The sequence below is a fragment of the Lepus europaeus genome, chromosome 22 (assembly GCF_033115175.1).
Source record: "Lepus europaeus isolate LE1 chromosome 22, mLepTim1.pri, whole genome shotgun sequence".
Lineage (NCBI taxonomy): Eukaryota > Metazoa > Chordata > Mammalia > Lagomorpha > Leporidae > Lepus > Lepus europaeus.
Window position 1 is genome coordinate 25,710,557 of NC_084848.1, and position 12,779 is coordinate 25,723,335.

The 12,779-nt window shown below is 46.2% G+C and overlaps 1 protein-coding gene across 8 annotated transcripts in view; it reads right to left on the bottom strand.

Moving 5' to 3' along the window:
• The window catches only part of TTLL5 (tubulin tyrosine ligase like 5), a 279,228-nt gene that overhangs the window by 248,318 nt on the left and 18,131 nt on the right, over positions 1-12,779 (bottom strand). For 7 of the 8 annotated variants that reach the window (XM_062181756.1, XM_062181755.1, XM_062181758.1 and 4 more), the window contains exon 4: positions 474-556. The exons of the other annotated variant lie outside the window; for it this stretch is intronic. In XM_062181756.1, the coding sequence (XP_062037740.1) occupies positions 474-556 (83 nt within the window). The remainder of the gene's footprint in view (positions 1-473; positions 557-12,779) is intronic. 8 annotated transcript variants of the gene reach the window in all.

Genomic DNA, 12,779 nt, shown 5'->3' on the forward strand with positions numbered 1-12,779 from the left:
GCATTAGGACAACAAATGGAGTCCAGTGGCTTGAGATGATCCTAAAGATTCCTGCTCCCAGATCCCTGGGGCTGTCCTAGTCTCTCTCTTTCCAGACACCCAACTTCGCAGCTTTCCCCTGGATTCTGTTAAGCACCCCCTGCACACCTTCTCTACAAACCACTTTCAGCTAAAGTGAGGCGAGTCCTTTTCTGTTGCCATCAGAAAACCTTAACCAAACAATGCCTTATGGGCAACTCTGCTTCTAGCTCAAGCCTAAGAATACAATAAGAAAAAACCCTGTGAAAATGTGTTGCATGCCTTGCAAGGGGATACGCATAAGGCCATTCAGAAATTCAGTCCAAGCTCTCCATTACCACTAAGCGTTGGTCCCAGGTGTGTCTAGAATTGGCCCTGTGAATTGGTGAAGTCAGTTGGGCGCTAAGATTTTTAGCTTTTGAGCTGATCAAGTGAAGCAGTAAAAATCAACTTACTTCATGAAACCCATGGGCTGTTAGGATGCTGCGTACCAGGCGACTGTCCGTCCGTACAATCTTGTAAGATAAATGATAACGTTCTACAGAAAAGCAGAGGATCAAGTTTCAGTAACCAAAAAGTTAACTGTGAAACCGAGACTAAACTGTGAGAGTACGGTTGCTTAATTATACCCCATCATATGATACAGCTACCATTAAAACTACTATAAGGAGAGGATTCTGTTGGATCAAGGGCTCTCAGCCTGAGACTCTTTGGAGTTCATGTGGATGGTGGCAAGAGGGGGTTACATCTTTGCTTTCACTAGTTTCTAGTTGAAATTTAATTAGGAATGTGGGCAACAAAGCAAGTAGTCTTAATAGTAACTGTAACTATGCCACCAACAGAAACCAGGCATTTTATTGGTTTTTTTTTTTTTTTACTTTTATTTAGTAAATATAAATTTCCAAAGTACAGTTTATGGATTACAATGGCTCCCCCCCATAACTTCCCTCCCACTCACACCCCTCCCATCTCCTGCTCCCTCTCCCATTCCATTCACATCAAGATTCATTTCCAATTATCCTTATATACAGAGGATCAATTTAGTATATATTAAGTAAAGATGTCATCGGTTTGCACCCACACAGAACTGTGTAAAATACTATTTCAGTACTAGTTATAGCACTACTTCACATTGGACAACACACTAAGGACAGAGATCCCACATGAGGAGTAAGTACACAGTGACCCTGTTGTTGACTTAACAATTTGACACTCTTGTTTATGGCGTCAGTAATCTCCCTCGGCTCTAGTCATGAGTTGCCAAGGCTATGGAAGCCTTTTGAGTTCATCGACTTTGATCTTATTCAGACAAGGTCATAGTCAAAGTGGAAGTTCCCTCCTCCCTTCAGAGAAAGGTACCTCCTTCTTTGATGGCCCATTCTTTCCACTGGGATCTCACTCGCAGAGATCTTTCATTTAGGTCCTTTTTGTTGTTGTTGTTGCCAGAATGTCTTGGCTTTCCATGCCTAAAATACTCTCATGGGCTCTTCAGCCAGATCTGAATGCCTTAAGGGCTGATTCTGAGGCCAGAGATGTTTAAGACATCTGCCATTCTATGAGTCTGCTGTGTATCCCGCTTCCCATGTTGGATCGTTCTCTCCCTTATTCTTTTTTTTTTTTTTTTTTTTTTTTTTTGACAGGCAGAGTGGCTAGTGAGAGAGAGAGAAAGACAGAGAGAAACGTCTTCCTTTTTGCCATTGGTTCACCCTCCAATGGCCGCTGCGGCCAGCACATCACGCTGATCTGAAGCCAGGAGCCAGGTGCTTTTCCTGGTCTCCCATGCGGGTGCAGGGCCCATGCACTTGGGCCATCCTCCACTGCCTTCCCGGGCCATAGCAGAGAGCTGGCCTGGAAGAGGGGCAACCAGGACAGAATCTGGCGCCCCAACCGGGACTAGAACCCGGTGTGCCGGCGCCGCAAGGCGAAGGATTAGCCTGTTGAGCCATGGCGCTGGCCTTCCCTTTTTTATTCTATCAGTTAGTATTGGCAGACACTAGTCTTGTTTGTGTGATCCTTTTGACTCTTAGACCTATCAGTGTGATCAATTGTGAACTGAAATTGATCACTTGGACTAGTGAGATGGCATTAATACATGCTACCTTGATGGGATTGTATTGGAATCCCCTGGCACATTTCTAACTCCACCATTTGGGGCAAGTCCGATTGAGCATGTCCCAAATTGTACATCTCCTTCTCTCTCTTATTCCCACTCTTATATCCAACAGGGATCACTCCAGCTAAATCCAAACACCCAAGAATAACTATGTGTTAACCACAGAGCTCAACCAATAGTATTAACCAGAACAACAACAAAAAATACTAAAAGGGATAAAGTATTAAATTGTACATCAACAGTCAGGACAAGGGCTGATCAAGTCACTGTTTCTCATAGTGTCCATTTCATGTCAACAGGTTTCCTTTTTTGTGCTTGGTTAGTTGTCACCAATCAGGGAGAACATATGATATTTGTCTCTTTGGGATTGGCTTAATTTACTCAGCATGATGTTTTCCAGATTCCTCCATTTTGTTGCAAATGACCGGATTTCATTGTTTTTGACTGCTGTATAGTATTCTATAGAGTACATGTCCCATAATTTCTTTATCCAGTCTACTGTTGATGGGCATTTGAGTTGATTCCAGGTCTTAGCTATTGTGAATTGAGCTGCAATAAACATTAAGGTGTAGACAGCTTTTTTGTTTGCCAATTTAATTTCCTTTGGGTAAATTCCAAGGAGTGGTCTGGCTGGGTTGTATGGTAGGGTTATGTTCAGGTTTCTGAGGAATCTCCAGATGAAACCAGGCATTTTAACATTATTTCACAGCTGTTACAAGATACCTTATCACTTATCTTTTTTTTTTTTTTTTTTTTTTTTTTTTTGACAGGCAGAGTTAGACAGTGAGAAAGAGAGACAGAGAGAAAAGTCTTCCTTTTGCCGTTGGTTCACCCCTTAAGTGGCTGCTACGGCCGGCGCACTGCGCCGATCCGAAGCCAGGAGCCAGGTGCAGGGTGCAGGCCAAGGACCTGGGCCATCCTCCACTGCACTCCCGGGCCACAGAAGAGAGCTAGACTGGAAGAGGAGCAACCGTGACAGAATTCGGTGCCCCAACCGGGACTAGAACTCAGGGTGACAGCACCGCAGGCAGAGGATTAGCCTAGTGAGCCACGGGGCCGGCCAGTTATTCTCATAATATTTAAAAATTATGGTAGTTAACAGACTTTCCACTAGATCATTTTATTTATTGTATTTTTTTTTAAAAAAAAAGCATATCACAAAATTTCCCAAATATTTTGATATCTTCATTTTAATACACCTAATTTCCTTTATGACCATTTATAATTTTTTATCCATTTAAGAACACTGTTCTGAGAAGGCCATGGGCTTCTCCAAAGTGCCCAGGGGGTCGGTCCACTGTACCAATCAGGCCTGCTCTGGACAACCCTTCGTGTCCCGAGCCTCTGGTTATCAGGGTATACTAGACCAGTCTGGGAACTGGTGGGAACTGAATAACTGAATTCAGCCTTTACACTGGGCGTGTACGTTCCTCATGGTGCTTTAAAATTAAAACTGAACTAGCTGCTAACCTTTTGAAATCAGAAGACTCACTATTTAAAAAATCCAGATTCCTGGGCTTCTCCTGAAACACCTGAGCACCCTGGGCTCTGTGCTCTGCAGTGGCACCAACCAGAGCGCTGCGGCTGCCACCTTCAGCACAGGCCCACAGATTCACTTCAGCACAGCGCCCAGCCACGTCGCTCACTGGCATTTCCTGCCAGGTCTAGGGAAGCATCTGTGTCGCTGAACCCTGAGAGGAAGATCTGTAACCATGCAAGATTTCAGCACATCCCCAAAGACAACATTTAACCTGCACCATTAAATTCAGTCTCTGTGCACCACCACAAAGTGTTTGAAAAAGTTAGCTAAGAATTCTGCAGAACCAGTTTTTTTAAAGGACTACCTACTGATCAGTTTCTGAATGAGCACAGCATAGATGCTTATGGGAAGAATCAAGAACCATGCTCAGCCCCTACAGTCAAAGACAACCATTTCTTTTCTTTTTGAAGTTTGTTTATTTATTTGAAAGACAGGAAAAGGAGGAAAGAGATTTCCCATCTGATGGTTGACTCCCCAGATGGCCACAGTGGACTGTGCCTGGCCAAGAACCAGGAATTCCATTCGGGTCTCTCACATGGGTGCAAGGGCCCAAGTACTTGGGACATCTTCTATTGCCTTCTCAGATGAATTGGCAGAGAGCTGGACAGGAAGTGGAATAACCAGAACTGGAACAGGCACTCATATGGGATGGAGGCATCACAAGCAGCGGCCGAGCCCACAACCATTCCATTCCATGAGTTTATATGAGAGCAGTCATAAACCCCCGATGCTGCTTGCCCAGCCCCAGCAGCAACTCCACGCAAAAGGACATCGGAAGACTGGCATGAAAACACCAGACACTCGGTACTTCTCACTCCTTACTCCTGTGGCAAACTTTGACAGCCCAGTTTCAAGGTTTCCCCAATAATCCATCACCACTATGTTATCTTCACGATATTTTTACAAGAAAACAGGGCAGAGTCACACGTGCTGACCTCAGTGCAGGAAACCACAGAAGAGGCAGTACCAAGTCCAGGAGGAAAGCCCAAGAGAGGCCTGCAGCACCCTGTCAGGCCCAAAGAGGAGAATGCCCAAAGGCGGACTGAGCACATGCCACAAAAAAGTCTTGAAGGGGCTACTAACAGAGACAGATTCTAACATACTGATCAAAGAATCCATGAGCCCAGGTACACTGGTTTTCTTTTGTGGCTGTAACAAATTAACAGACCTGGCAGCTTAAACCCAAACATACTGTCTCACAGGTCTGTGGGTCACAAGTCTAACACAGATCCACCAGGCCAAGATCAGGGCATGGCAGGGCTGTCTTCCAGCCAATGGCTCTGGGCAAGACTTGTTTCCTGCCCACTTCCAGCTGCTGGTGGCCACCCCTGTTCCCTGGCCTGTGGCGTATGGTCCCCTTCCTCTTCCTTCAAAGCCAGCAACGGCGTATCTAATCATCCTCACACTGCGTAACTCTGACCCCCTCCACCTCCTTCTTCCATTTCAAAGAACTCTTGTGATCTCAACAGCTCTACTTGGACAACCCAGGATAACTTAATGATCTCAAGGTTGGTTGACCTTTGCCATGCAAGGTATTATACTCTTAGGTTCATGGATGTGGACATACTGGGAAATGGAGGCATTTTTCTGCCTGCTATGGCCCACCCAGGCCCCCAACATCCATTCCAACAGCCCAAAAAAAAGCCTCTACCCACCCACTGCAGCATCAACTCAAGGTCTAATCTCATCTAAATGTATCAGATCAAAATGCCCAAATCTCAACCCCTGAATCAGGTACAGGTAGGACTCTGGCTTTGACCCAGGCAAGGAGAAAATTCCTCTCCCTGTGTGGACCACTGAAATAGGAACAAGTTACACAACAGCGATACACAGAACACCAGCTATAGACATCCTGGCTCAAGAGAGGAGAAAACTAAAGGAAAAAAGGATCCTGAGTAATTTCAGCCCCAGCCAGGCAAACTCGATCAGGTTTACGAGGCCCTGGAATAACTCTCTGTGACTCACATGTCTGCCCTCCGGAGTCCACGCTCCATTTTTCATAAAAGCACACTTTTGCAGACAAGTAATTTTGTCAGCTTGTTTCTTGCCTGTAGACTCTGGGGTCCAACGGCATTCTTTCAGTTCACCCTCTGGCCACCCCTTTCAGAGCAAGCTGGCGTGTTTCTAAGAAATTCACAGGTCATCTGTACATGGACTCACTCCACTGGACAAGAGACTCTTGCACACGTCTCCCCTCGATAATTCCATTTCCAGGTTCTGCTGAAATGGTTGAGGGGATCCGAAAATCACAAGCTTAATCTCTTCAAACAGTCTTTTGTGTAACCCTGAGTAAGCTGAACTTCCAATCTACTGGATTTGAAAGTATCCACCCACCCTTGTTTTTTGTTTTTGTTGGTTTGTTTTGTTGTTTGCTTTCCTGACAGTGAATCTCTTAACTTTGGCATTTTTGAAATCTGGGTAATCTGAGGAATTCCTGAATCACCAAGTTTGGGTTTCTCTTTGCTTAGCAGTTCCTCCTGCATCGACTCTTCCCTCTGCCATTTTGCTTTAAGCAGAGAGAAGTAACCAAGCTGCACCTGCCGCCCTTCGCTCGGAAAGAGCCTCTGTTAAGTATCCAGTTTAGACATTTCCCAACTCCGCTTTCCAAATGACAGAATGGCTCAAGTCTGCTAAGCTTTCTGTCACTGTTCAACAAGGGTCTCCTTTTTTCCAGGTTTTTTTTTTTTTTTTTTTTGACAGGCAGAGTGGACAGTGAGAGAGAGAGAGAGAGAGAAACATCTTCCTTTTGCCATTGGTTCACCCTCCAATGGCCGCTGCGGCCAGCGCGCTGCGGCCGGCGCACCACACTGATCCGAAGCCAGGAGCCAGGTGCTTCTCCTGGTCTCCCACGGGGTGCAGGGCCCAAGCACTTGGGCCATCCTCCACTGCACTCCCGGGCCACAGGAGAGAGCTGGCCTGGAAGAGGGGCAACTGGGACAGAATCCGATGCCCCATCCAGGACTAGAACACAGTACGCCAGCGCTGCAAGGCGGAGGATTAGCCTAGTGAGCCACGGCACTGGCCCTTTTTTTTCCAGTTTTCAACAACATACAGCTCACTTCCTTGTGAGACTTTACCAGCAAAGTCATTAACAACCCAAATTTCTAATAACAGTGTGTTCCAGGCAATCTAGGATTTTTCTATTACACTTCTCAAAATTCCTTCAGCCTCTTTCTATCGCCCAATCACAAAGCCACTTGTACACTTTTAGGTATTTGTAAAAACAGCATTCCCCTTGCCAGGTACTGTAATTTGTACTGTGTTTCTACTGCTGCTACAGCAGATCACAACAAAGGTTAAGTGGTCTAAACACAAACGCATTATCTCAAAACTCTGTAGCTCAGAAGTCTGACGTGGGTACCACAAAGCTAACATCAAAGCATCCTTTCCAGCCTCTGGGGGCCACCCTGTTCCTCAACTTTGGTCCTCTTCCTCCACCTTCCAAGCCACCAACTGGGGGATTAGCATCACCCTGACTCCTCTTCTGCTTCCCTCTTTCTATTCTAAAGATTACACTGTGATTACACTGGGCCTACTTGGCTAACCCTATTATCTTGAAGTCAACTGATGAGCAACCTTAAATCCATCTACAAGGTCAATTCCCATTTGCCCCAGAAGTTAACATACTGAGTTTCCAGGAATTAGGAAGTGGACATCTTTTGGGGACCATTATTCTGTCTACCACATAAAGTAAAATTTACAGAAAATTCAGCAAATAAAAGTATAAGGAATTATAGAAATGAAAAATTACCATTTTACACAAAGTGTAAGACCAATTCAGACCAGAAACAAGGGACGCCAATGTGGTGACAGACTGTAAGAGAATACGATATTCTTACACACATCTCAGTGTGTCACTCTAGGAAAGGCTTGTCACAAAGAAGAGATACCTCCACTATGAGGCAACCTGGTGCACATGATCTTAACCAAACGGTCCAACTGCCATCACCAATAATGCAAAGTCATGACATCACACACTTGCAAATGTGACACCCTGAGAAAGGAACCACTTCACCCAGTGACGGTCCTGAAAACTTAAAAACCTGAAACTACACGTGGAAACAATCAGTCAGGGATAACAATAAATCCTAAGGATTGTCTGCAAAGCAGCGAGTCTGGAGTCTTTAAAAATGTCAATGTCATAAACGACAGGAAAACAGAAAGTCTGGAAACTGGTCGTAGACGAAAGCAGACTAAATAAATATGACAACTAAATGTAATCTTCCATTGGATCCTAGATAGAGAAACAAAACAGCTATAAAAGGTAAAATGGGAACAGTGGAGAAAGCGTTGTAGGGACTGTAGATCAGCTAACAACATTTTACCTATGACAAATTATTGTGGTTACACAGAAGATAACCCAGTTCTCAGAAGATACATATTCATGGATTGCAAAAATTTTTGCACCTAAATGAACTTATCTTTTAATTCTATTTTTCCATGAACTTTCTAAAGCACCCTTACATGTGCTGAGTAACGTTATCAGGAACACGAAGTATTTGAACTGATTCACAAATGGTTCAGAGAAAGAGAAGGAGAGAGAGAGAAGCAAACCTGGCAAACAGTCAACAACAATCGGTGAATCTAGGGGAAACGATGCGTGTGTCCACTGTACTATGCTGCACCTCGTCTGAAGTTTTCACGTTAAATATTTAGAGAAGTGGAAGGAAAACAGGACCTCTCGTTAGGATAACTGTGATCATTTTCACACCTGTAAAAGCTAAAGCATTGGGCTGGCACTGTGGTACAGCGGGTTAAAGCCAGGGCCTGCAGTGCCAGCATCCCATATGGGCACTGGTTCATATCCCAGCTATTCCACTTCTTCTTTTTTTTTTTTTTTTTTTGGACAGGCAGAGTGGACAGTGAGAGAGAGAGACAGAGAGAAAGGTTTTCCTTTACTGTTGGTTCACCCTCCAATGGCCACTGCGGCTGGCGCACCGCGCTGATCCGAAGGTAGGAGCCAGGTGCTTTTCCTGGTCTCCCATGGGGTGCAGGGCCCAAGGACTTGGGCCATCCTCCACTGCACTCCCAGGCTACAGCAGAGAGCTGGCCTGGAAGAGGGGCAACCAGGACAGAATCTGCTATTCCACTTCTGATTCAGCTCCCTGCTAATGCGCCTGGGAAAGCAGCTGAGGATGGCCCAAGTCCTTGGGGCCCTGCACTCATGTGGGAGACCCAGAAGAAGCTCCTGCCTGACTCCTGGCTTCAGCCTGGATCAGCCCTGGTCATTATAGCCATTTAGGGAATGAACCATCGGGTGGAAGATCTATCGCGCTCTGTCTCTCTCTCTTGCTCTCGCTCTCTCTCCCTATTCTTGCCCCCCTCCCTCCCCATCTCCTTCTCCCTCTTCCCTCTCTCCTTTCCTCCCTCCCTCCCTCCCGCTCTCCATTTCTCTGCCTTTCAAATAATTAAATAAATCTTTATTTTAAAAAAAATCCAAACCATGAACCACAGGGTTACTGCTGGAGTCGAGAACTGTACCAGACTCTGCACACTCTGCAGTGCTTGCCTCTCAGCTCAGGCCCCAAGGGAGGTAATCAGCAAGGTATGTGGCACGGTTCATGGTTTCAAGGGGACTGGGACAGCAGAAACAGTATGTCTCCGGCGTCAAGCTGCCCCAGTACACAGGGGCCTCCCACCCCATCAGCAGAGAGCTGGATCAGAAGCACAGCAGCCGGGACTCCAGTCAGCGCTGATAGGAGGCGCTGGCATCCCCTCTACACCACCACACCTGCCCCCCGCCTGCAGTCTGTAATTGTTTAATTTCTCTGTGCTCAATTTCCTCACCATAAAACAGAGCTGCGTCTAACAGTACTTACCTCCTAGATTAGATGTGAGCACTAAATCAGTCACTTCTCATACATGCAAAGTTTTACAACAGCTGCTGCTGGGGCCAGTGTAGCAGGTAAAGCTGCTGCTCGTGATGCCAGCATCCCATGTGGGCACCAGTTTGGGTTCCAGCCGCTCCACTTCCAATCCAGCTCCCTCCCTGCTAACAGCCTGGGAAAAGTAGCAAGGATAGCCCAAGTGTTTGGGCCCCGACCACCCAAGTGGGAGACCCAGATGAAGCTCCTGGCTTCAGCATGGCTCAGCCCTGACCACTGAAGCCACTTGAGGAGCAACTCAGCAGATGGAAGATCTCTGTCTCTCTGACTTTCAAATAAATAAATCTTAAAAAAAAAAAAAGAAAGAGAGAAAAGAAAGAAAAAGAAAGAAAGAAAAAGAAAGGAAGAAAGGAAGAAAGAAAGGAAGAAAGGAAGAAAGGAAGAAAGGAAGAAAGAAAGAAAGAAAGAAAGAACAGAACAGTTGTAGCTACATAGTAAAATATTTACATTGTAAAAAGTAAAAGCAAGTAAAAGCACTGGTGCCAGCACCGTGGCACCAGTATCCAATTTGGGTGCCAGTTCACGTTCCAGCCGCTCCTCTTCCAATCCAGCTCTCTGCAGTGGAGGATGGCCCAAGTGCTTGGGACCCTGCACTCCTGAAGAAAACCCAGAAGAGGCTCCAGGTCCCTGGCTTTGGGTCGGCCCAGCTCTGGCCTTTGCAGTCATCCGGGGAGTGAACTAGTAAATGGAAGACCTTTCTCTCTGTCTCTCCCTCTCTCTCGCTGTAACGCTGCCTCTCAACTAAATAAAATCTTAAAAAAGTAAGAGCATAGTAAATTATCTAGTAATATATAGTATCATCCATAGGAAATCATGAATTTCAATTAAATGCTAGTAATATTCTCTTATTCTTCCTAATACAGAAGAAAAATGTAACCACCAGCGTACTCAGCGCACATTTGAGTCCTATCATATGTAAGTAATAAGTGGTGACCAACCATTTCTAATCCCTATCACCTAACTACAACCTAACTCAGATACACTGAACATCTTCCAAAAGGGGAATGGGAAAGGTGGGGAGGTCAGGCGGGCATTTGGTGCAGTCGCTGAGATGCCTCTTGGGACATCTACGTCCCATGATCGGAGTGCCTGGGTTTGAGTCCTGCTCCATCCTCAATTCCAGCTTCCTCTAATGTACACCCTGGGAGGCAACAGTGATGGCTCAAACATGCGGGCCCCTGCCACTCACAGGAGAGACCTGGATTGGGCTCCCAGCCCCTGGCTTTGGCCTGGTCCAGCTCCGGCTGTTGCAGGCATTTGGAGAATGAGCCAACAGATGGGAGATTGATCTGTCTTTCAAATAAATACAATTTTTAAAAAATTAAAGGAAGGATAAGGGCAATAATAGAAAGCAACCATATCTCATATTCATGTTCCATGTGCAATGCTGGTTAACACTGCTTCTTAGGTCAGGTTATAAGCTGGTGACCCAAGGAGCAGACTCATTTGCCAACGTATCTATCTGTCACTCATGGTGTTTTAAAATAAAAATGAACTAGCCACTCATCTTTGAAATCTAGAAGAATTCATATAAAAGTCTAGATTTTGGGGCTTCTCTTGGAAACATCTGGCAATCTTGGCATGATGGTTAATCTTATGTGCCTGTGATGGGGCCACAAGATGCTCAAAAATCCGGTTAAACAGTATCTCAGGGTGTGTCTGTGAGGGACACTCCAGAAGAGATTCGTATTAGAATCTGCACACTGAGCAAAGCCCAGGCTGCCCTCCCCAGTAGAGTGGGCATCATGACACCCTTGCAGGGAGCCAGCAGCGAGAATGGTGGTGGGTGTGCTCTCTGCCTGAGTGCATGAGCTGGGACACAGCTCTTCTCTGCCCTCAGCTCTGAGGCCTGCAGACACAGGCTGGCATCTGCCTCTCAGGCTCCTACTCTACCATCAGCTCTCCTAGGTCTCTAGCTTGTGGACGGCAGATCACGGGACTTCTTAGCTTCCATAACTGCGTGAGCCAAGACCTTATAGTAAGTCTCTCCTTCTCATCTCTTCTCCCTAACACACAGGCTTTGTGTCCCGTGGCAGTCATCTGGAGAAGTGCACCTGCACAGAGAGCCTACCCGACTGTGCAAGCAAAAATCACCACGTCCCACACAAAACAAGAGGCAGGGCACGATCCTCCCTGCCTACAGGCAAACTGACAAGCAAACTATTTCTGAGCCTCTGACAGAGCATGCCTCCTGTGCCACCAGGAGAAGGCAGAAGTCCCTTCTCCAACCACTCACATGGCCCCAGGAGGCAGCCTGCACTGCTGGGATCCCTGGCAGGCTCCAGTAGTGACTGCAGCAGAGCAATGAAAACATGGAGATAAAATCCCATCTGTCAGCACAGAAATGGCCAGGGCATGGGAAGAAGACAGCACAGGAAGCCAGAATGAAGACAAAATTGACATTTTTGACTTTTAGAATTCAAACACAGGGGCCAGCCCTGTGGTACAGAGGTTACACCCATATGGCCACAGGTTTGAGTCCCGGCTATCCCACTTCTAGTCCAGCTCCCTGCTAATGTACCCGGGAAAGCAGCAAAAGATGGTCCAAGTATTTGGGCCTCTGCACCCACGTGGGAGACCCAGAAGAAGCTCCTGGCTCCTGGCTTTGGCCTGGCCCAGCACTGACCATGGTGGCCATTTGGGGAGTGAACCACGTGAGTGCAGGGGCCCAAGCACTTGGGCTATCTTCTACTGCTCTCCCAGGCCATAGCAGAGAGTGGGATCAGAAATGGAGCAGCCGGGACTTGAACTGGTGCCCATACAGGATGCCAGCACTGTAGGTGACCTGCTATGCCACAGTGTTGTCCCCTAAGGAGTCTTGAACTATGGTGCTATGACAGAGGAAATTAATCTTTCATTTTATTTAATTTTAATTCATTTAAATATTAGAACTGATACTTGTTTCAACAATTAGAAAAGATGTTTGAAATAGCTGGGCCAGGCTGAAGCCAGGAACCAGGAGCTTCTTCAGGTCTCCATTATGGATACAGGGGCCCAAATACTTGGGCCGTCTTCTGCTGCTTTCCCAGGTGCATTAGCAGGATGCTGGATGGGACATGGAGCATCTGGGACTTGAACCAGTGCTTTATATGGGATGCTGGCATCTCAGATGGTGGCTTAACCCACTGCACTACAACACCACTCCTGAGATGTACTTTAAGTATGAAATACATGTTAGATGTAAACTCTCTTATTAATGATTGTATAATATTTAATAAATATG